A 25,197-nucleotide genomic window follows, 5' to 3' on the forward strand; every position below is an offset into this window, starting at 1 on the left:
TGGGATCTAAGATGTAAAAACAAGTCTTCAATATGATTATAGGACTCAACAGGATGAAATGAAACAAAACAATTCTGGAGCCCAGACGTACCAAAATTCATATATATTTCCATCGACTCAGATTTTCATATAGAATACAGACTTAGTAAAAGATATTACTAGCATAACTTTTTGAACTTAAGTCCGTGATTCCATGCTCATGCTGTGGATCTTAGCCAGGACTCCCACAAGAGGATCATTGATATAAGTTGTGGGCTCAAGCTTGCACGAATCGGCCCTGTTATGTCGATTATTCCATGATGTTGTTGTGGAGCTTAGCCAGGACTCCCACGAGAGGAGCATTGATATATGTCGTGGGCTCAAGCTTGGTGGAATCAGCCCTGCTATCCTCAAACCCGTCATAGCGATCAGGCCCTCCCACAACTGCACCTGTTAATTCATTTGGGTTTGGTGCTTCTCTGTTGAACCACAAAGTGAAACCTTCGGTACATGATATCTTTCTGGAATCCTCGTATATCGAAACTATGGAGGACCCTCTGTGGTGAGCTTGCTGTGGATATTTGTCACCAAAACCCACCATGAAAGACATACCAGTAGGATTCTTTCCCAAAATGTAATCCACCTGCAATTTACATATACAAAGTGGATTTGTTAGCTACTACTTTGCTTGCTTTTTCAAATTATGATATGAAAAAACAAAAAATCAAATTTATTTAACTCTGAATCTCTTATACTCTGAGAAAGCTGGAATGGATATACAAGTGTGCTCAATTCTTCTCCTCATTAATTAAATATTTTGCAACACTTAAAAAATTATAATATGTATGTGTACTTGTTGTTTGGCAAATGCAATAAGAATGCTTGGTTCATATGTTTGATCGCCACATTGCAGGTATTGCTTATATCGTGACAGTAAGTCACTGTAAACTGATGCAAGGAATGATGTGCCAGTAGCATATTGTGTATTTGCACCATCTCTGACAAACAACAAACCTCCTGTACAAGTGAAACAGATACAAACACTGTTAATGAGCTTAATTTTGAAACTCAATAGATACAAACACTGTTGATGAGCTTAATTTTGAAACTCGGAGCATGACAGGGAGAAACTTCCATTTACCTGGTGTGATGGAATTTTTGAATTGAGGACTTTGTGGAAGAACTGAGCAGAGGAACACTTCTGCTTGGCCTCTGAAAACTTCCAGGTTGGTTTCTCCGGAGAGATATAGCTGCCAGGTTTATTAATTTTTATGAAGATGTGGTCAGTTGAGGGTCAAGTGGTCAGTCTTAAACTTTTTCTAAATTGAACATTTGGTGATTCATATGTTTATGTGAATATGGACTTACACTAGACAGGTGGATTTGAACTCCTGCACATTTGAGATCCCAATTGAACTCATACTCATTGGAAGTACAAAAATTTTGGTGGAGTATGTATTTGGTGTAATATGGCAATCCAGTTGCTCTATATAGCCACACCGCTGCCCATGCAAGCTCGTCCTGTAAGTTAGTTAGTAGAGGAATAATAAGAAGACTTCAAGAAGTTACTCACTCTGTAGTTTAAATAAATAATAGTGTGAAGTAAAAAAGGAAGTAAAATTAATAATGTTAAGGAAAGATACATCATAGCCCGAGACAGAGCAATAGAAAGGGCATTCTCCATGATATGTTCCCCGGTACTGGTCAGCGAAACGAAAGAGCTGTACTAAATGACATATTCAATTACATGAGTATCATAAAAAGTTGGAGAATAAAATTCATTAAATTAATTCTCAATTTTGAATCTAACACATGAACGAAAGAGCTGCACTAAATTAATATTCAATTATATGAGTATTTTAAAATGTTGGAGAAGACAATTCATTAAATTAATTTTCAATTTTGAATCTAAGACATGAATTTCATAGACATGTTAAAAATGGGCATTTTTGAAAGATTTTTGGAATATTTTGGAATCATAAAAAACGTAGGCAACCTCAAATAAGTAATCTCACCGGTATTTGCCTCATCCCAAAATATTCCAAAAATGGAGACATTAAATTAAATTTAAAATAAAAGTTATAAAAAAACGTTCATCCACAAACAAATATGACCTATCATAAGTTGCTAAAGTTATCTAAATTGTAAATTCTAAGAATAGAATAGAATAAAACAAAAAAAGAAATTGTTTCAATTGTAAATTCTAAGAATAGAATAGAATAAAACAGTGAAAAGAAATTGTTTCCTATCATATGTTTGTTTTAATTACTAAAGTTATCTGGACTGTAAATTCTAAAAATAGTATATAATAGTGAAAAGAAATTAAACCATTGACCTTTTTCCTAACAGTACAGTAGGATTCTAAAATATCTCAATATCTCTCAAATCTGCAATCGCTGTTCTAAACCAATAATACAGTATAAGTGATTTTAGAATACGCATAATCTTATACCAAAGTAGCTCTTTGGAGTAGGAGAATGGAATAAGGTTTGTCAATGGCTGCAAAGACGACGGAGGAAGCGGCCAATGCTGCAGCAGTCTCTGCTGCAATTTCTGTCCCGTGAGTGGATGTATCTATTCTGTACAAAGTCCTTGGAGTGTCCATCCTCTCTGGGTTCTCCCAACAGTTATGGTCTGCAGTTGGATCTCCCACCTAAAAACAAAACCATAACTAAATTCATAATTGCCATTTGTTGTGATCCTTCGTAAATTTTGTTGTGATCCATGAGTAAATTTAGTTGGGATGGCAATTAATTCACCTGAACCCACAGCTGGTTTTCGGTGGCGCTTGCTTTGATGAAATAATCAGTTCCCCACTTAATGGCATCCCTAACGTTCTCCAACTCTCCCGCTGCTGCAAGTTCATCTCTGTACTGAAGGGCTCCCCATGCCAGCATGGTAACGGTGAAAGCCATCGGAAACCCATACTTCACATTATCCCCAGCGTCGTAGTAACCGCCCACCAAATCCACCTACATAAATACACAGTAAAAGCCATGTTGAACATCATTGTATCTTTCCAGACTTCTTGAAGATCTGGACCAAATAATCAATTCCTAATTTATATGGACAGAGAATGTTGATAGAAATCAAGCTGTTGCAAACTCATAACTCATAATACTGGAGTAAGAATTCACATTGTAGGTGGGTTGCGGGGGATCTTTATGTTAATAACTTAATTGTATATTCTCATAATATCCTGAAATCTGATAGTGCTGAGAAATCAATTCCGAGAGATCAATTGTTTGATCTAAATAAGTTGTGGGTGGAGTATCAATCGTTTTCGCCAAAATAGATACCCTCGTTATTTTCGCATTGATAAGATCAGCGTCGTTATTTTGCCGTTTTGGGTATGATTAACAACACTTCTAAAACATTCAGGAAACAACGTTTCTAAAACAATCCGGAACAGATGGCAATACCAAAATGAGAAAATATTGTTATTACATTTTGGATTTGTCCGTCTGTTAGACCAGAATCTCCTCTCCAGCTTATCCTGTTGCTACTGCTGGACAGTTTTCCTGAACGTTGAGCCTCCAGAAACAGAATAGATTTATGCAGAGCATCTTTGTAGTCAAACTCACCCAACACAAACTGATGATGAGCAGACAGCACAGTAGCAAGAATTATACACACAAACCTTTCCACGGTAACCCTGTAACCCATTTCTGCTGCAATTGATCAGTAAATGGGTACAAAAATAAATATCTGCAAAAGTTGATGCGTATATATATTTGTAGTCTCACGCAACCAACGTGTAATGAAGAATAGAAACATAAAGGGGACTCGGTCTCTTTGTTTGCATGCATGTTTGATGTGGGTATTGTAGAGGTTTTGCAGGACAAAGAAGTCTTGCATGCAGGTTTGATGCGGTGCTTATTTTGAAGGGTAGAGAAGTCTTGTGGGTGTCAGTTGGACATGAAACGACGGAAATTCCAGGAAAATATTAACTGAATGGTAAGTCAGTGTATAAGGTTGCCTCATCACCATTTCCTCACAGTACTATTAACGAGTAAATGTTAAAGTTTCAAGAAACACAAGGAAGATAACGAAGTTAGTTTTTCTACACAGACTAGAATATTTATTGAATATTTAAATTTTCCACACAAACGGAATATAAACTAACTACCGTTGCCTATTAGATCGGCACTGTGACCGTTTCTATTAATATACGAAATATTAACTATTTCAAAACCCGTAAAATTAAAGAACAAATTTAAATGTATGTAATTAAAGTTATAATTTCGTAAATTAAAAAGATAACAAATTTAATTTTAAAATTTTAATGGATTTATTTTTAAAATTTAGAGTTCTAATATACATTCTATCAGTCTTATAAAGTTATAGAGAAGAGGTCTAAAGTTTAATTTCAAAACCGGAAGCTTTTATTTACATTCTACTAGTTTTTGCAAATGTGACAGAAAATGCAGATACCATGTAATATCTCATTCCATATTTTGTATAATGTTTTTTTTACAAATTTTTATTTAGTAAATTTTATAATTAAATCATTTTTAGGTTTGTATTTTAAGTAAAGTAATAAGTTGGAAGATATTTAACAAACACGGGTGGGATTGCTGCAAATGGATTCCAAACACCGAAACTCTTAAAACTCTTGGCATATTCATATAATTGTAAAAACAAGATGAATAACATAAAGTTTAATAACATATTATAGAAATAATTTCACTCAAAAAGAAGTTAGTAAAGCTTAACATTTGAATTTGAGTTGTAATTGTTTAATAATTAAAAGAAGAGAATATAACAAGTTATTATAGGTTTACAGAGATGTATTTTTTTAGACATGCCATAATCTGATATGATACAAGGATTATAAACAAGTAATTGCACCACATGTTGCAAACGAAACTCAGTAAAGGAAAGAGTAGTAGAGAAAAAATAAGTAAAATTTTTATGATTGCCATTTACCATGAACAAAATTAAGAACATGCCAATGGGTCAATTGTGAATACATAAATCCATTCTTCCACGGTACCAGTTTTCTCACCACATAGAATTATTTATTAAAGAATGGTGTCGAGAGCTCAATTGCTCCATGAGTTTATGAGGCATATACCAAAACAAACTATATTGTGTTAGGGTTCAAGAGAAATAAATATAACAATTAAGAAATACACATTCAAACCATGTACACCATGATTATGTGGAAAACCCCAATTGGGGGAAAAACCAACCAACAATAGATCTATTATTTTCCTTAGCTAAAACACAGCCAAGCCGGCCAACAACCTGAGCTTTCATCGCTCAACCATGGCTGCCTACAATGGAGAATACACAAGTCTTTTAAGGGCTTGAACTACATGTTACACCATGAGCTCAATACCATGAGTCACCAATACTAGGTGCCCAAAACCAATACTGTTAACCCTAATGGTTGACATAACCTCAACTCCACCATAGGGTCAAGTTTATCTAACAATCCCCCTTTAAAATGACTTTGGGTTTTCCTTGGCCAAATCTAGCCAAATCTACCAAGTGAGCCAGCCACCACTCACCTCCAGGCCCTACCCAGTCAATGTTAGGGTATTTGATAATCTCACAAGCTTTCCTAGTTCAACATGCTTCATCATACCACCACATGCATCTCCATATCACCCAAGTGGACATTCAGACTTTACCAGTGATTTACTCGGTTATGCATTCCTTACCAGGTCTTACAGTCGTATACCCATTTACATGAAAATTTCCATTTTATTTTTATTTTGTTGCTATCTTGACCCACACACAACTTGAATTGCTGCAAGTTTAACCATGCAAATTTCCATTTTATTTTTATTTTGTTGCTATCTTGACCCACACACAACTTGAATTGCTGCAAGTTTAACCATGCATTTCACCCTGTAAGACTCGTATCCCACTATTTAACCCTTCTCTTGTAACTGAATTTTTATTTAAAATTTCTGTTACTATTTTAGAATAGAATGTTTTCTTTAACCATAAAAGCCTTTCAACAAATTTCTCTGGAAAAAAAAAGAATTACCTGACTTTCTTGATTTTATGAAAACAATGCTATGTTCTTTTGTTTTGATCTCTCGGCTCCAGTAGATCAGGCAGGTTTTCGACTCAGACAGGCTTTCTGGTAATCCTCTACGTCCTCCTTTCTCTTCGATAGTAGCATCGTGGTCAACGATGGAGGGGTTTCACCCTCAGGGGCAACACTTCACACGCAGGGCAACATTCTCCAATGCGCCTTTGGTGGGTACGCAGTAGTGGTGCCCTCCTTGACGCAGATGTCAAGGCTCCTCGATGCATGCAAAGATTCCTCTCTCCACGCCGGTGCCTCCTCGCTCCACTCCAATTCTGGATGCAGAGTATGTAGGTTCCTGAGTCCTCCTTTCTCTTTACATAGGTCGGTGCCTCCTCTTCACGCCGTGCAGAAGGTTTTTCTCCAGCCTCCACTCTTCACGATTTACAAACCAAACCGGACCTCAGAGTATACACGCAGGTGGCACGCGGCTCTGGTCTTCACGGGACTGCAGAGAATACACGCAGCAGATAGCACGCGGCTTTGGTCTTCATGCACTGAGACTAACTCAACTTAATCTGATTTACAATTTCAAAATTTAATTTAAATTTCCAAAAAATATTCCCAGGGCTTGGCAAAGGCTCGAGACTTCATTTTCTTCATGCTCCTCATCAAACCATCACTCAACGGACATTGTTGTTTTGTGCAATGAGCTATTGCTTCAACCAGCACCACCACTTTGTCGATGGGAACATTTCGAACAGCTATCCAAGGCCCTTGCCAACATACCATTTGTTAGGGTTCAAGAGAAATAAATATAACAATCAAGAAATACACATTCAAACCATGTACACCATGATTATCTGGAAAACCCCAATTGGGGGAAAAACCAACCAACAATAGATCTATTATTGTCCTTGCTAAAACATAGCCAAGTCGGCCAACAACCTGAGCTTTCACCACTCAACCATGGCTGCCTACAATGGAGAATACACAAGCCTTTTAAGGGATTCAACTACATGTAATACCATGAGTCACCAATACTAGGTGCCCAAAACCACAACTGTTAACCATAAATGTTGACATAACCTCAACTCCACCATAGGGTCAAGTTTATCTAACATATTGAAATGTGAGACAGCTCAGAGATCCAAGATTTACCCAACCATAAACTAATCTTCCATCAACATGTGCATTAGGAATTGGTGCCACTTATTCATATAGATGAGCCACAATTGACCCATCACTTGACCCACCACTGATCATTCTTTTTCCTTGGACCTTTCCATCTCCCTAACAATCAATATAGTTGATCAATTCATCTGATAGTAAACTACGGAAATGATTACTAGAGGACCAACACGGATGTACACAAAATCCAAACTTCGGCCAGGAGAGAGAGACTTCATCCATTTAGGAAATAAATACAAGTTGTTGGCATTTGGTTTGGAGAGACCCCATACAAGACCATACAAATTCTAGAAAGAGAGTTGGAGAGATGTAATTGTCTTGTGGGGATATTTATTAGTGATGTACATAACATATCTATAATGTTTTTCTTTCTATTATTCCAAGAACTTGTCTGCCTCTTCCAAATGGCCAAAATATTATTCTCTACAAAATGTGAGAAATAAATCATAATCAATATTGTCTTTTGTTGTTTGGCCAAACTTGAGTTTGTTCATTCTATGTCACACTGAAAAATTGAAGTTTTAACAACATTGTGGTAGCCAAAATTTAATCTTGGGAAATCTTACCCTGTGGGGAAGTTGCTACTAGAGAGCTCTTTTTGGGTGTAGGAGAGGGCTTTGGCTTAGGCTTTCTCTTCTGAGTTAGATCATGAGTTGGATCAGGGGATCATGAACCTGATCCAGGCTTAGGAATAACAACTAGAATAAGAAGCCATTAGAACACCACCCCTACCTTGCATTCTATGTCACACACAACAAAATTACAGTTTTAATAGCATTGTTGGACTATTTTTATGATTTCTTTTTTGTTATTTCAGTTAACTCCTAATGATAAACCCTACTTATCAGTTTTGAAAAGTAAACCATTTATGGAAAAATGTATTGTCCATGGATTACATTATTCATACAGTAATTACACAAAATACAAATTCATGCTGAAGACAACTATCAATCAAATGAGGTGAAAACAATGAAGCCATATGGCTACATGTTTTTTGGCTAGTGAATCTCAAGAGATCCAATCATTCCAGAGAATACACAGTAGAAATTGTTTGATCACGCAGTTTAATCAAAACTAATCATGTTACAACACTAGTAAGAAAAATTTCACTTGGAGTGGCCATATGAAAATATCTATAATATGGTTTCAAAAGTTGAAATTGACTAGCCAAATGGACATCTCTAGAAAAAATTGAATATTTAAAAAAACTCTAAAAATGGGCTTCAAATATGAAGGTTATGTCATTAAAAAAAGGAAATAATGATAACAAATAACCAAATGGTAACTAGAAGTTCACGTGTATGGTTGTAGATGATGTGAAAATTTAATAATAAAAAAACCCTCAAAAAATTGAATATTTAAAAAAGCTCTAAAAATGGGCTTCAAATATGAAGGTTATGTCATTAAAAAAAAGGCAATAATGATAACAAATAACCAAACGGTAAGTAGAAGTTCACGTGTATGGTTGTAGATGATGTGAAAATTTAATAATAAAAAAACCCTCACTAACTTTACCTATAAGCTCAATTATACAAATACATTACTTTATGAAGTCACCTAGTTTTATAAAACAAGTGATAAACACTTTTATAATGAAGTTACTTTATAAACTAGAGTTGCATGTAACTTAAAAAGAGATTTGAACTCAAGACTTCTTACTATATAAAGTAATTTTTAACCAAGTGAGATAGTGCAAACCACATACTAATGGTAGTGGAGGATAGGATTGTTGGTGTTGGTGTTCTTGGATCTTTGCCTCAGAGTGCATGCTTACAAAAAAAAATACTTATCCAAAATCAAACAATTTTTTGTTAAAAACAAATAAAAAAATCTAATTCTCAACAACAATGGGGTTAAATATCAATTAACTCGCCTAAAAAATACAAGTTTTCCCTTTTTTATTTTTATTTTTTGAGATCACATAGAGCACTACAAAGATAATATGTAGTTAAGAAATTTTTTTTCAACACTGCTTCTAATTTGCCAAGATTTTATAGAGTGGGGGGAAACGAGAAAATGTAAATTATAAAGAGTATCAAACTAAAAATATGTAAATTATAAAGAGTATCAAACTAAGAATATAAACAGAAAAATGGAAAACGAACTCTATAATTATTATTTTAAAGTGTAATTAAATTGTATATCTCATGACATAATGAAAAAAATTGTATCTTGGGAAACTAGACACCTTTCTTTATGAAAGGAAAGGTGTTATTAAATAAAACCAATTCTCTAGACATAATGGAATAAATTGTTTAGGAAAAAAATGTATGGAAATAATTAATATTAGAAATGGCAACACAAGCTCAAGATATCGATCAACAAAAAGAGTAGCTATTTGAACATGCTATGATACATGTTCAGGATGATAATTCATTCCATATAAGACACACACCTTCAATAACTACTCACACAACTAGATCAAATATCATAGCTCTTGTATTTTTATGTGGTTGAAACCCTCAAAGAGGGAAATACTCCACATCCCCAGTCAATGTGGCCACTAGAGGAAATTTAAGTGATGATAAAGGAAAGAACTTTACATAAGATATTTCTCACGAAATCATTATTAACAGTGACTCCCCATGCTCTTTAAATCGACATTATGGACCGATTGGGTGTTAAGTCATGGATCAATAGTCATTAATATCGAGGAGAATGTAAACCATTAGATTACTTTATGTCTAGAATACATCATGACCATCAAATTATGATGCAATTAATTCATACTAAAGAAACGTGATTCTACCTAATAGACACATTAGACCAAGTTGAGCACAACTAACTCCTAAGTGTCCAAATATCCTAACATAAATTTCTAATTAGAACCTTTAACTTAATAACAAGGTGAACTTGTGAAGTTCACCTGAAACATTTTCATGTTCCAATAAGTGTCAAAATCCTATAAAAGTAGTGTGTTATGTATTTTGGTTACACGTTGTCGATTTGGTTACAATGATATTGCAGATCATTTAGGCCCGAAATGCCCCTCTATTATCTGACTTGCTAATTCACATTCATGATACCATTTAGAGGAAATTTATGGTATGATCAATAGGAAGAAATCAATAAATATTGGATATTTGACTAAAATTTACCACTAAATAACAACTTCCAAATAGATTTAAATAGCTACGAACCTTATTTAAGGCATCCTAAGTAACGATGGACCCATATTAAGGGTTTGTGCCCTCAAATGGTTTAGTGAACTTAGGAAATGCACCAAAAAAATGACCGAATGGAAAAAAATGAGGCAAACTAGCAACCAAGGGTATGATACCAATGGGGTAACAAGGAATCAAAGAACTCACCATAATGTTAAACATCCCAATGGTGTCCCATGTCTATACCAGGGCGAAAATAGCTCTTGGAAGGTGATGTATAATCTGAGAGCTACCATATAATCATAAGGTGGGTCAAGCATGGGTGAATAGTTCCAGGAACCTTCAAGGGTATAATCATATGTGAGTACCAAAGTTCAAATTCCATACTATACACGATTATTTTTGGTGAGTGAATTTAATGGAAGTCACTAAACACCCAAGTTAATTTTCTTCCCTTTGATAGAGTATAAATGATGTACACATGATATTACATGAAGCATCTCTTTCTTAACCTAAGAAATGGAGAACAAAAACTTGGATTATGGGTATTTGTTATACCAACATAATTTTAGGTTTACCCAATCTCATATCATATCTTACTGCTTTCTTTAGTTTAAATTATATGCTAGGTGGGTATTATTAGGCCCACTTTGTTTTCCATTGGCACTCAAACATATCTCATTTTAATATACAATATCAATTTTTGTTTCTATGTTTCATTAAAATAAAGCATATCATAAGAAACACATCATAAAAATGAGCTAACTAAATTTAGTAATGAATAACACAGAAATACAATATTAATTATATTTTTGCATTAATATAGTACAACAACTAAACTATTTGCGAGCTTGGATATGTAAGAAACACAAAAAAATGGGTAAAACATGTTTATATCCAATTGTGATTGAAACTGATAAAAATAATATTGAATTATATAATTCAATATATTATAAATACATAGTTTTAAATATGAATATGCAATCTTGGGGTTAATTAGTCACCCACAAAGGGTCCAAAGGGAATCTATCCCAAGTGCATGTTATGGATCAACACTATCTATTTTGAATCTTTGATGATGAAGGCATAATGAATTGAATGGAATTGTTTAGCTCTAATATTGTATGCCGAGTTGAATTAAAATTGAATTAAAGAAGTTGGCATGAGAAGATAGAAGCTATAAATTAACTAAAGTCTACGAGATGAAACTATTTATATAGAAACATTGGCACACATAATTGAAATTAATAGCATACTCATGATACAAAAACTAATTTGAAAAGAATAAATGCATGTGTAATTTCCCTCAAAATGTTTTTCTATAAAGATATATTTGCTACACAAAAAATCCAGTTGAATCTAAAATGAATTAATTGGCATGGCAAAGCCAGAAAGAGTCTTCTACATTCAACAGGACTTATAAAAATGACCATCATGAGGTTTTTTATATTCATATTCTAAAATTATTTCTAAGTACATATAATGGATTTTGATGTCTTAAGGGATGATACTCTACTTTGAATAAATGCAAGTGGAATTTGTGATCTAAGATGGTGGTACAACTACATGGACTCAATAGGAGTTTCTAATGCTTCCTTCTAAATTTCTACCTCTAAAACATTTTGTTTTTATAGATAAAGTTTAGATGTAAAGGTTGTGTGAAGTAATAAATTCGATATAGCATTTGTTCTTTGTTGGGAATGATTGAGTGTAGTTTCCTATGATTCATAGAAGAGATCAAAATTTGTTCCCACAGATCAATTATATTTACTAGAATTGAAAACAACTAATGTTCATGTCCAAGCCCCAAGAGTTAGCTCAAATATTTGAGTCCCTGTTTTTAAGTACCTCCCCGATCGGGAGGTCACATGAGCAATTCTCATCGACACCCTTGGGGTTAGACCCTGCTAGTCTCGTCGACGGGCTTTAAAAGACTCCCTTCGGGGTTGATCTGCCCAAATTTTTCCGAGGGAAAAAAACTAATGTTCATGTCCAAGGCATTGATAATATGGCTATTCATTCCATCACAACCATGATAATATATTACTATTATTCAAAAGCACAATTAGTAAAGGGTTATGCACTCCATATTTTTCCAAGGGAAAAAAAGTAATGTTCATGTCCAAGGCATTGATAATATGGCTATTCATTCCATCACAACCATGATAATATATTATTATTATTCAAAAACACTATTAGTAAAGGATTATGCACTCCATATTTCATTTTCCCAGCAAGAGTAAACAGGTGCACTTTAAACGTGGTATAGGAGAGATGTATAATGTATTGTAATCCTTATAAATTCAATTGAAAAATAAAGTTCATAAAATTTGATTTTTTCATCATCCATAATCGTCATAAGGAAATAAACTCACATAAATCCATATAAATCTCAATCTTTTAATCACAAATAAATTGGTGTCGCAATTGACCTTTATTCCACTTAGTGATTAATAGATGTAACATAGATCTACATTAGTATTAATAACATACAATCATACACAATCACTTAATTTATTTGAATATTTCTATAATATTTGTATTTTTTGTTTATATATCTATATATATATATATATATATATATATATATATATATATATATATATATATATATATATATATATATATATATATATATATATATATATGTATATATGTATATATATATATCTTAAAAATTCTACTCTCTATAAAAAGTAGCTTGAATAACATGCAATAACTTTGAAATGTATACGCAAATTCATCTTAACATTATTCAATAACTTTGAAATGTATATGTGAATTCATCTTAACTTTAGATTTATAGTTGATTATTTTATGAGAACATCATCTTAAACAATATCTTTATGGTTCAAATTAGCATGTTAATTGTTAGGAAAAAAATTCCCCCAACAACAAGCTAGAATCATTTAATGGCAAGTCCCCATTGGACTTGCTCTCATTTGGTATAGTTTCCACCTAAAATGTTGGAATAAATTTAATATCAATTAAATTAGAAAAATAACATTATAATTTATAAAATTTAACTATCTGTATATGTTAGAAATATTATGTCTAATTACCTATCCTAACTGGAAACATGTGCATTGAGATAAAACACAAGAAAAAAAATTAATTACAAAATTAAATTAAATAATTAATAAAATCAATAAAATATTGAGCACAAAAATTATATTAATATTTAAAAAACATATTTTTATTTAAAAAATCACATACATATTCTTGTATCCAATATGAAATATTAATTGAAAAATAAATTTATTGTGAAATATAAGAATATGGAAATCTTAAACCTTGATAGAAATACAAAATATATAACAACACATTGCCATAGAAGTCTTCTCCAAAGATATATGACGTTTCAATTTATCATTAAGAAATTTATCAGTAAGAGCTGATAAAATTATACAAGCCTCTCGAATCTAAATTTTCGATCTCCTTGTTTCTCAAAAGAACATCCTCTTAAATGGGATACTTAATAAAGTACATTTATTAAGAATTGATAAAATTATACAAACTTTGGAATCTAAATTTTCGTTCTCTTTGTTTCTGAAAAGAACTTCCTCTTAAATGACATAATTAATAAAGTACATTCAATTTCATCTTCTTTTTGTTACAACAAATTCCACTTTCGAAGTCTAATTTTAATATTTCTTATGAAAAATGTTTGATAAAAGCATACGATTGTTCCTTTCAAACAATGATGTCGATATAATTTTCCATTTTTAAAATTCTTATGGTTAGTAACACATTGTAATTTGTTATAAGGATATTTGTATTTGATTCAAGATTTTGAATATGTCATAGTGTTTATTTGTATGCAAGTAGTTTTTTTTCTCCTTATTTTTCTATTATTTATTTTATTCTCTTATTCTTTCTATTTTCTTTATCATTCAGATTATTTCGGTCTTGAAAAGATTTGCCAAATGTACAAAAGTAATAGCTAGTATGTTAATAGTTAAATAATTATATATTTACGCAAGTAATCATAAACAAATAATAGATTCCAATATTAATCCCATATTCATTGGGTGAAATGGTTACAAAGAGTTTATAAGCTATCCTTCACCTAACATAATTCATTTGCACAATATTATGCAATATGGGCTACAATGTATTCTTTTAATCTCAATCATATACTAGACTAGTATACAAAAATTTGGGATATGAAAATATGTAATGGATAGCAATACTATGGTAGATGACACTTCAGCAAAATCATGCCAGTGTCTAGTAGATTCCATACATGATTATCTCTAATAATCCATTGGTTAGCCCACGAATAGCTGAGTAGTTTAATCTAACATGGAGAAGAACTTCACAAGTAACATGGACTAAACAAAACAATCTGAATGTGAGAAACAAAGTGGATACCTCGGTATCCATAAGACTTTTATAAGGCCTATAAAATTTAATCCATATATGTATTGTCAATATCCAAATACTTATATAAAATTCTTGATCCAGGTACTTGAAGTGGAAATGAATATTATGGAATTAGGAAGAATGAAGTGAGAAAATAAATGATCGAGATCCTTATACAAATAATACATATGAAAAAATTCAAAACAAATTCATAGTTCCATATAGTTAGATAGAAAATAAAATTTAGAATGCATAACACCACAATAAATTCCATTAAATCATTACTTATCCAGATACAATGAATTCATGAAATGTGAATACTTTTAACACCTATGTCAAAACTACCATGTCAATGTATATGTCATCATACCAAGTCATTAGTATGCTTAATAAATTAAATCAGTCATTGGCCATATGGGATGACATGTAATATGACATGTCAACATGGCATGTCATATTACATGTCATCATAAATGCACTAAAAATTTGGTAAGATTCATTTCATTGTCCACCATGTTATTTCAAATCTATGAAATATTAGGTGAAAGAAAGATTTGGATTTGGATATCTAGTATCAAGGATTTGGAAATTTCAAATAATGATATATTAAGTTTGATCCAAATCCTAATATATATGATCTAAGTTATGAAAGTTTTTTTTAAGACATAATTTATCTTATCTAGATCCAAATACAAATAATATATCAACAATTCCTCTATATCTAGATTTAAGGAATTGAGAGCTCATAAAATTATATTAGCAATGTGTATACATGATCCAGATTCAAATTTCTTGCATATGAATTTAATCAAAATCTTTAAAAACACCCATATGATCAACGCTTGGAACTCTTTGATTTGGATCTCGTTACCAAGAATTTTTCAATAATTTTTTTGGCACTTTTAAGAAATAATAGGAAACAAATTAGATCAAATGATATGAAAAATAAATAAATTTCGAATGGAAATAATTGTCATCAAATTAATTGGAAACTATGCATATACAATCAAATAAAACAAAATAAAAGATAAAAACATTTACAAACTATATCAAATCAATAATAAATTATATTGTAGAGAAAACAAAGGGAAATCTATAGGAGGGTGTGGCCATATAGAGGAGTTGTCTCGTTTAGTTCTATCGTCTCTATTAGGAAGTTCGTTAACACTAGGAGCGAGACATGTGTTGGTTGGAAACACTTGAATGGACCATAGTGGTTGTATAATACAGGAAGTGCAAGAAGTTGAATGAACCATGTACATGAAGGGACATCGTAATGAACCAAAGTACAATGGTTGGGTACCCATGAAATCTAGTGGATGGTTGTTTCTCTATCTAGATGTCATTTTGCAATGTCTACATGATGGGGTTACAAAGTAAAAGCGCTGGTTTTGAATTGTGTGTAAGTAATTAGTATATGCTCCCCCATCTTAAGAATGTCTATTTATTATCACATACATATAATTTTATACACAGTGGTGATATCAATATACATTCTTTAAAAAACATAATCTAAACACAAACCAAAGCCTATATTTCATAATGCTGATATAGTCTAATGTTTGTTATATGATATCTATGAATTCCCAACTAAATCTCTATTTTCCCATCTTAACAAAGAATATTTCTTTATCACAATATCTATTTCTTTGGCACAATACATATACTTTTATACAACATTTATATCACTTGCATATTTTGTAAACTAAACACAAATCAAAATCTATATTCCGTAATGCTCATATACTCCAATATTTGTTGTAGGATATCTATAAATTTCCAACCTATATTCAAATTATCTATCCTCCCTACTTGTATTTTAAAGTTAAACACCATTAAAAAAATTTATAATATATTCATATTATTTAAAAAAAATATACATTATAACCAAGTGCAAATTTCCGGCTCGTGCAAGTCAAGAGCAATCTATACATTAATAAACAAATAAATCCTATGATTACACATTCCTAAATGCTCATATATAACATCATGGAACAAAAATCCTATGATCACACATTCCCTGTATGCTCACATATATAACACGATGGCACATGATCTTCCGAGACTCTCATACACCATGTTCTTCTATGCCAATATCACTGCTATTTAAAAATAGAAGAATTTTCAATCTGCATATGGGATCTAAGATGTAAAAGCAAGTCTTCAATCTGATTATAGGATTCAACAGGATGAAATGAAACAAAACAATTCTGGAGCCCAGAAGTACCAAAATTCATATATATTTCCATCTACTCAGATTTGCATATAGAATACAGACTTAGTAAAAGATATTAATAGCATAACTTTTTTAACTTAAGTCCGTGATTCCATGCTGATGCTGTGGATCTTAGCCAGGACTCCCACAAGAGGATCATTGATATAAGTTGTGGGCTCAAGCTTGCACGAATCGGCCCTGTTATGTCGATTATTCCATGATGTTGTGGAGCTTAGCCAGGACTCCCACGAGAGGAGCATGGATATACGTCGTGGGCTCAAGCTTGGTGGAATCAGCCCTGCTATCCTCAAACCCGTCATAGCGATCAGGCCCTCCCACAACTGCACCTGTTAATTCATTTAGGTTTGGTGCTTCTCTGTTGAACCAAAAAGTGAAACCTTCGGTACATGATATCTTTCTGGAATCCTCGTATATCGAAACTATGGAGGACCCTCTGTGGTGAGCTTGTTGTGGATATTTGTCACCAAAACCCACCATGAAAGACATACCAGCAGGATTCTTTCCCAAAATGTAATCCACCTGCAATTTACATATACAAAGTGGATTTGTTAGCTACTACTTTGCTGGTTTTTTCAAATTATGATATGAAAAAAAAAATCAAATTTAATTAACTTTGAATCTCTTATACTCTGAGAAAGCTGGAATGGATATACAAGTGTGCTCAATTCTTCTCCTCATTAATTAAATATTTTGCAACACTTAAAAAATTATAATATGTATGTGTACTTGTTGTTTGGAAAATGCAATAAGAATGCTTGGTTCATATGTTTGATCGCCACATTGCAGGTATTGCTTATATCGTGACAGTAAGTCACTGTAAACTGATACAAGGAATGATGTGCCAGTAGCATATTGTGTATTTGCACCATCTCTGACAAACAACAAACCTCCTGTACAAGTGAAACAGATACAAACAGTGTTAATGAGCTTAATTTTGAAACTCAACAGATACAAACACTATTGATGAGCTTAATTTTGAAACTCCGAGCATGACATGGAGAAACGTCCATTTACGTGGTGTGATGGAATTTTTGAATTGAGGACTTTGTGGAAGAACTGAGCAGAGGAACACTTCTGCTTGGCCTCTGAAAACTTCCAGATTGGTTTCTCTAGAGAGATATAGCTGCCACGTTTATTAATTTTTATGAAGATGTGGTCAGTTGAGGGTCAAGTGGTCAGTCTTAAACTTTTTCTGAAATGAACATTTGGTGATTCATATGTTTATGTGAATATGGACTTACACTAGACAGGTGGATTTGAACTCCTGCACATTTGAGATCCCAATTGAACTCATACTCATTGGAAGTACAAAAATTTTGGTGGAGTATGTATTCCGAGAGATCAATTGTTTGATCTAAATAAGTTGTGGGTGGAGTATCAATCGTTTTCGCCAAAATAGATACCCTCGTTATTTTCGCATTGATAAGATCAGCGTCGTTATTTTCGCATTGATAAGATTCAGCGTCGTTATTTTCGCATTGATAAAGTAATGTTTTCACAAATACATTACTTTATGAAGTCACCTAGTTTTATAAAACAAGTGATAAACACTTTTATAATGAAGTTACTTTATAAACTAGAGTTGCATGTAACTTAAAAAGAGATTTGAACTCAAGACTTCTTACTATATAAAGTAATTTTTAACCAAGTGAGATAGTGCAAACCACATACTAATGGTAGTGGAGGATAGGATTGTTGGTTTTGGTGTTATTGGATCTTTGCCTCAGAGTGCATGCTTACAAAAAAAAATACTTATCCAAAATCAAACAATTTTTTTATTAAAAACAAATAAAAAAATCTAATTCTCAACAACAATGGGGTTAAATATCAATTAACTTGCCTAAAAAATACAAGTTTTCCCTTTTTTATTTTTATTTTTTGAGATCACCTAGAGCACTACAAAGAGAATATGTAGTTAAGAAAAATATTTTCAACACTGCTTCTAATTTGCCAAGATTTTATAGAGTGGGGGGAAACGGAAAAAAATTATAAAGAGTATCAAACTAAAATATGTAAATTATAAAGAGTATCAAACTAAGAATATAAACAGAAAAATGGAAAACGAACTCTATAATTATTATTTTAAAGTGTAATTAAATTGTATATCTCATGACATAATGAAAAAAATTGTATCTTGGGAAACTAGACACCTTTCTTTATGAAAGCAAAGGTGTTATTAAATAAAACCAATTCTCTAGACATAATGGAATAAATTGTTTAGGAAAAAAATGTATGGAAATAATTAATATTAGAAATGGCAACACAAGCTCAAGATATCGATCAACAAAAAGAGTAGCTATTTGAACATGCTATGATACATGTTAAGGACGATAATTCATTCCATATAAGACAAACACCTTCAATAACTACTCACACAACTAGATCAAATATCATAGCTCTTGTATTTTTATGTGGTTGAAACCCTCAAAGAGGGAAATACTCCACATCCCCAGTCAATGTGGCCACTAGAGGAAATTTAAGTGATGATAAAGGAAAGAACTTTACATAAGATATTTCTCATGAAATCATTATTAACAGTGACCCCCCATGCTCTTTAAATTGACATTATGGACCGATTGGGTGTTAAGTCATGGATCAATAGTCATTAATATCGAGGAGAATGTAAACCATTAGATTACTTTATGTCTAGAATACATCATGACCATCAAATTATGATGCAATTAATTCATACTAAAGAACGATGATTCTACCTAATAGACACATTAGACCAAGTTGAGAACAACTAACTCCTAAGTGTCTAAATATCCTAACATAAATTTCTAATTAGAACCTTTAACTTAATAACAAGGTGAACTTGTGAAGTTCACCTGAAACATTTTCATGTTCCAATAAGTGTCAAAATCCTATAAAAGTAGTGTGTTATGTATTTTGGTTACACGTTTCCGATTTGGTTACAATGATATTGCAGATCATTTAGGCCCGAAATGCCCCTCTATTATCTGACTTGCTAATTCACATTCATGATACCATTTAGAGGAAATTTATGGTATGATCAATAGGAAGAAATCAATAAATATTGGATATTTGACTAAAATTTACCACTAAATAACAACTTCCAAATAGATTTAAATAGCTACGAACCTTATTTAAGGCATCCTAAGTAACGATGGACCCATATTAAGGGTTTGTGCCCTCAAATGGTTTAGTGAACTTAGGAAATGCACCAAAAAAATGACCGAATGGAAAAAAATGAGGCAAACTAGCAACCAAGGGTATGATACCAATGGGGTAACAATGAATCAAAGAACTCACCATAATGTTAAACATCCCAATGGTGTCCCATGTCTATACGAGGGCGAAAATAGCTCTTGGAAGGTGATATATAATCTGAGAGCTACCATATAATCATAAGGTGGGTCAAGCATGGGTGAATAGTTCCAGGAACCTTCAAGGGTATAATCATATGTGAGTACCAAAGTTCAAATTCCATACTATACACGATTATTTTTGGTGAGTGAATTTAATGGAAGTCACTAAACACCCAAGTTAATTTTCTTCCCTTTGATAGAGTATAAATGATGTACAAATGATATTACATGAAGCATCTCTTTCTTAACCTAAGAAATGGAGAACAAAAACTTGGACTATGGGTATTTGTTATACCAACATTATTTTAGGTTTACCCAATCTCATATCATATCTTACTGCTTTCTTTAGTTTAAATTATATGCTAGGTTGGTATTATTAGGCCCACTTTGTTTTCCATTGGCACTCAAACATATCTCATTTTAATATACAATATCAAATTTTGTTTCTATGTTTCATTAAAATAAAGCATATCATAAGAAACACATCATAAAAATGAGCTAACTAAATTTAGTAATGAATAACACAGAAATACAATATTAATTAGATTTTTGCATTAATATAGTACAACAACTAAACTATTTGCGAGCTTGGATATGTAAGAAACACAAATAAATGGGTAAAACATGTTTATATCCAATTGTGATTGAAGCTGATAAAAATAATATTGAATTATATAATTTAATATATTATAAATACATAGTTTTAAATATGAATATGCAATCTTGGGGTTAACTAGTCACCTACAAAGGGTCCAAAGGGAATATATCCCAAGTGCATGTTATGGATCAACACTATCTATTTTGAATCTTTGATGATGAAGGCATAATGAATTGAATGGAATTGTTTAGCTCTAATATTGTATGCCGAGTTGAATTAAAATTGAATTAAAGAAGTTGGCATGAGAAGATAGAAGCTATAAATTAACTAAAGTCTACGAGATGAAACTATTTATATAGAAACATTGGCACACATAATTGAAATTAATAGCATACTCATGATACAAAAACTAATTTGAAAAGAATAAATGCATGTGTAATTTCCCTCAAAATGTTTTTCTATAAAGATATATTTGCTACACAAAAAATCCAGTTGAATCTAAAATGAATTAATTGGCATGGCAAAGCCATAAAGAGTCTTCTACATTCAACAGGACTTATAAAAATGACCATCATGAGGTTTTTTATATTCATATTCTAAACTTATTTCTAAGTACATATAATGGATTTTGATGTCTTAAGGATGATACTCTACTTTGAATAAATGCAAGTGGAATTTGTGATCTAAGATGGTGGTACAACTACATGGACTCAATAGGAGTTTCTAATGCTTACTTCTAAATTTCTACCTCTAAAAAATTTTGTTTTTATAGATAAAGTTTAGATGTAAAGGTTGTGTGAAGTAATAAATTCGATATAGCATTTGTTCTTTGTTGGGAATGATTGAGTGTAGTTTCCTATGATTCATAGAAGAGATCAAAATTTGTTCCCACAGATCAATTATATTTACTAGAATTGAAAACAACTAATGTTCATGTCCAAGCCCCAAGAGTTAGCTCAAATATTTGAGTCCCTGTTTTAAGTACCTCCCCGATCGGGAGGTCACATGAGCAATTCTCCTCGACACCCTTGGGGTTAGACCCTGCTAGTCTCTTCGACGGGCTTTAAAAGATTCCCTTCGGGGTTGATCTGCCCAAATTTTTCCGAGGGAAAAAAAACTAATGTTCATGTCCAAGGCATTGATAATATGGCTATTCATTCCATCACAACCATGATAATATATTACTATTATTCAAAAACACAATTAGTAAAGGGTTATGCACTCCATATTTTACCAAGGGAAAAAAACTAATGTTCATGTCCAAGGCATTGATAATATGGCTATTCATTCCATCACAACCATGATAATATATTATTATTATTCAAAAACACTATTAGTAAAGGATTATGCACTCCATATTTCATTTTCCCAGCAAGAGTAAACATGTGCACTTTAAACGTGGTATAGGAGAGATGTATAATGTATTGTAATCCTTATAAATTCAATTGAAAAATAAAGTTCATAAAATTTGATTTTTTCATCATCCATAATAGTCATAAGGAAATAAACTCACCTAAATCCATCTAAATCTCAATCTTTTAATCACAAATAAATTGGTGTCGCAATTGACCTTTATTCCACTTAGTGATTAATAGATGTAACATAGATCTACATTAGTATTAATAACATACAATCATACACAATCACTTAATTTGTTTGAATATTTCTATAATATTTGTATTTTTTGTTATATATATATATCTTAAAAATTCTACTCTCTATAAAAAGTAGCTTGAATAACATGCAATAACTTTGAAATGTATACGCAAATTCATCTTAACTTTATTCAATAATTTTGAAAGGTATATGTGAATTCATCTTAACTTTAGATTTATAGTTGATTATTTTATGATAACATCATCTTAAACAATATCCTTATGGTTCAAATTAGCATGTTAATTGTTAGAAAAAAAATTCCCCCAACAACAAGCTAGAATCATTTAATGGCAAGTCCCCATTGGACTTGCTCTCATTTGGTATAGTTTCCACCTAAAATGTTGGAATAAATTTAATATCAATTAAATTAGAAAAATAACATTATAATTTATAAAATTTAACTATCTGTATATGTTAGAAATATTATGTCTAATTACCTATCCTAACTGGAAACATGTGCATTGAGATAAAACACAAGAAAAAAAATTAATTACAAAATTAAATTAAATAATTAATAAAATCAATAAAATATTGAGCACAAAAAATATATTAATATTTAAAAAACATATTTTTATTTAAAAAATCACATACATATTCTTGTATCCAATATGAAATATTAATTGAAAAATAAATTTATTGTGAAATATAAGAATATGGAAATCTTAAACCTTGATAGAAATACAAAATATATAACAACACATTGCCATAGAAGTCTTCTCCAAAGATATATGACGTTTCAATTTATCATTAAGAAATTTATCAGTAAGAGCTGATAAAATTATACAAGCCTCTCGAATCTAAATTTTCGATCTCCTTGTTTCTCAAAAGAACATCCTCTTAAATGGGATACTTAATAAAGTACATTTATTAAGAATTGATAAAATTATACAAACTTTGGAATCTAAATTTTCCTTCTCTTTGTTTCTGAAAAGAACTTCCTCTTAAATGACATAATTAATAAAGTACATTCAATTTTATCTTCTTTTTGTTACAACAAATTCCACTTTCGAAGTCTAATTTTAATATTTCTTATGAAAAATGTTTGATAAAAGCATACGATTGTTCCTTTCAAACAATGATGTCGATATAATTTTCCATTTTTAAAATTCTTATGGTTAGTAACACATTGTAATTTGTTATAAGGATGTTTGTATTTGATTCAAGATTTTGAATATGTCATAGTGCTTATTTGTATGCAAGTAGGTTTTTTTCTCCTTATTTTTCTATTATTTATTTTATTCTCTTATTCTTTCTATTTTCTTTATCATTCATTATTTCGGTCTTGAAAAGATTTGCCAAATGTACAAAAGTAATAGCTAGTATGTTAATAGTTAAATAATTATATATTTACGCAAGTAATCATAAACAAATAATAGATTCCAATATTAATCCCATATTCATTGGGTGAAATGGTTACAAAGAGTTTATAAGCTATCCTTCACCTAACATAATTCATTTGCACAATATTATGCAATATGGGCTACAGTGTATTCTTTTAATCTAAATCATATACTAGACTAGTATACAAAAATTTGGGATATGAAAATATGTAATGGATAGCAATACTATGGTAGATGACACGTCAGCAAAAGCATGCCAGTGTCTAGTAGATTCCATACATGATTATCTCTAATAATCCATTGGTTAACCCACGAATAGCTGAGTAGTTTAATCTAACATGGAGAAGAACTTCACAAGTAACATGGACTAAACAAAACAATCTGAATGTGAGAAACAAAGTGGATACCTCGGTATCCATAAGACTTTTATAAGGCCTATAAAATTTAATCCATATATGTATTGTCAATATCCAAATACTTATATAAAATTCTTGATCCAGGTACTTGAAGTGGAAATGAATATTATGGAATTAGGAAGAATGAAGTGAGAAAATAAATGATCGGGATCCTTATACAAATAATACATATGAAAAAATTCAAAACAAATTCATAGTTCCATATAGTTAGATAGAAAATAAAATTTAGAATGCATAACACCACAATAAATTCCATTAAATCATTACTTATCCAGATACAATGAATTCATGAAATGTGAATACTTTTAACACCTATGTCAAAACTACCATGTCAATGTATATGTCATCATACCAAGTCATTAGTATGCTTAATAAATTAAATCAGTCATTGGCCATATGGGATGACATGTAATATGACATGTCAACATGGCATGTCATATTACATGTCATCATAAATGCACTAAAAATTTGGTAAGATTCATTTCATTGTCCACCATGTTATTTCAAATCTATGAAATATTAGGTGAAAGAAAGATTTGGATTTGGATATCTAGTATCAAGGATTTGGAAATTTCAAATAATGATATATTAAGTTTGATCCAAATCCTAATATATATGATCTAAGTTATGAAAGTTTTTTTTAAGACATAATTTATCTTATCTAGATCCAAATACAAATAATATATCAACAATTCCTCTATATCTAGATTTAAGGAATTGAGAGCTCATAAAATTATATTAGCAATGTGTATACATGATCCAGATTCAAATTTCTTGCATCTGAATTTAATCAAAATCTTTAAAAACACCCATATGATCAACGCTTGGAACTCTTTGATTTGGATCTCGTTACCAAGAATTTTTCAATAATTTTTTTGGAACTTTTATGAAATAATAGGAAACAAATTAGATCAAATGATATGAAAAATAAATAAATTTCGAATGGAAATAATTGTCATCAAATTAATTGGAAACTATGCATATACAATCAAATAAA

At 31.4% G+C, this 25,197-nt stretch overlaps 1 protein-coding gene and 1 pseudogene across 1 annotated transcript; both read right to left on the reverse strand.

Moving 5' to 3' along the window:
- Nucleotides 1-289: 289 nt before the first annotated feature.
- On the reverse strand, nt 290-3,645 carry LOC149254929 (endoglucanase 8-like). The gene is made up of 8 exons (XM_089454872.1): nt 3,427-3,645; nt 2,739-2,951; nt 2,432-2,632; nt 1,623-1,700; nt 1,348-1,500; nt 1,121-1,229; nt 833-996; nt 290-622 (listed from the first exon to the last, which is right to left on the reverse strand). The coding sequence occupies exons 1-8, from the start codon at nt 3,643-3,645 to the stop codon at nt 290-292; spliced, it is 1,470 nt and encodes a 489-aa protein (XP_089310998.1).
- Nucleotides 3,646-17,050: 13,405 nt separating this feature from the next.
- Nucleotides 17,051-17,871, reverse strand: LOC149254930 (endoglucanase 16 pseudogene; annotated as a pseudogene).
- Nucleotides 17,872-25,197: the final 7,326 nt, after the last annotated feature.

The sequence above is a fragment of the Pinus tabuliformis genome, chromosome 7 (genome assembly GCF_031772625.1).
Source record: "Pinus tabuliformis cultivar Carrire ecotype Pingquan chromosome 7, CPIR1, whole genome shotgun sequence".
Lineage (NCBI taxonomy): Eukaryota > Viridiplantae > Streptophyta > Pinopsida > Pinales > Pinaceae > Pinus > Pinus tabuliformis.

Bases quoted from the DNA above. Each gene is read 5' to 3' on its own strand.
- LOC149254929 (XM_089454872.1), bottom strand. From the start codon at position 3,645: ATGGGTTACAGGGTTACCGTGGAAAGGTTTGTGTGTATAATTCTTGCT. The intron at 2,952-3,426 runs GTAATAACAATA...GTATTTATGTAG, and splicing joins CAGACGGACAAATCCAAAAT to GTGGATTTGGTGGGCGGTTA. The intron at 1,701-2,431 runs GTATAAGATTAT...CATTTAGTACAG, and splicing joins TACTCCAAAGAGCTACTTTG to CTCTTTCGTTTCGCTGACCA.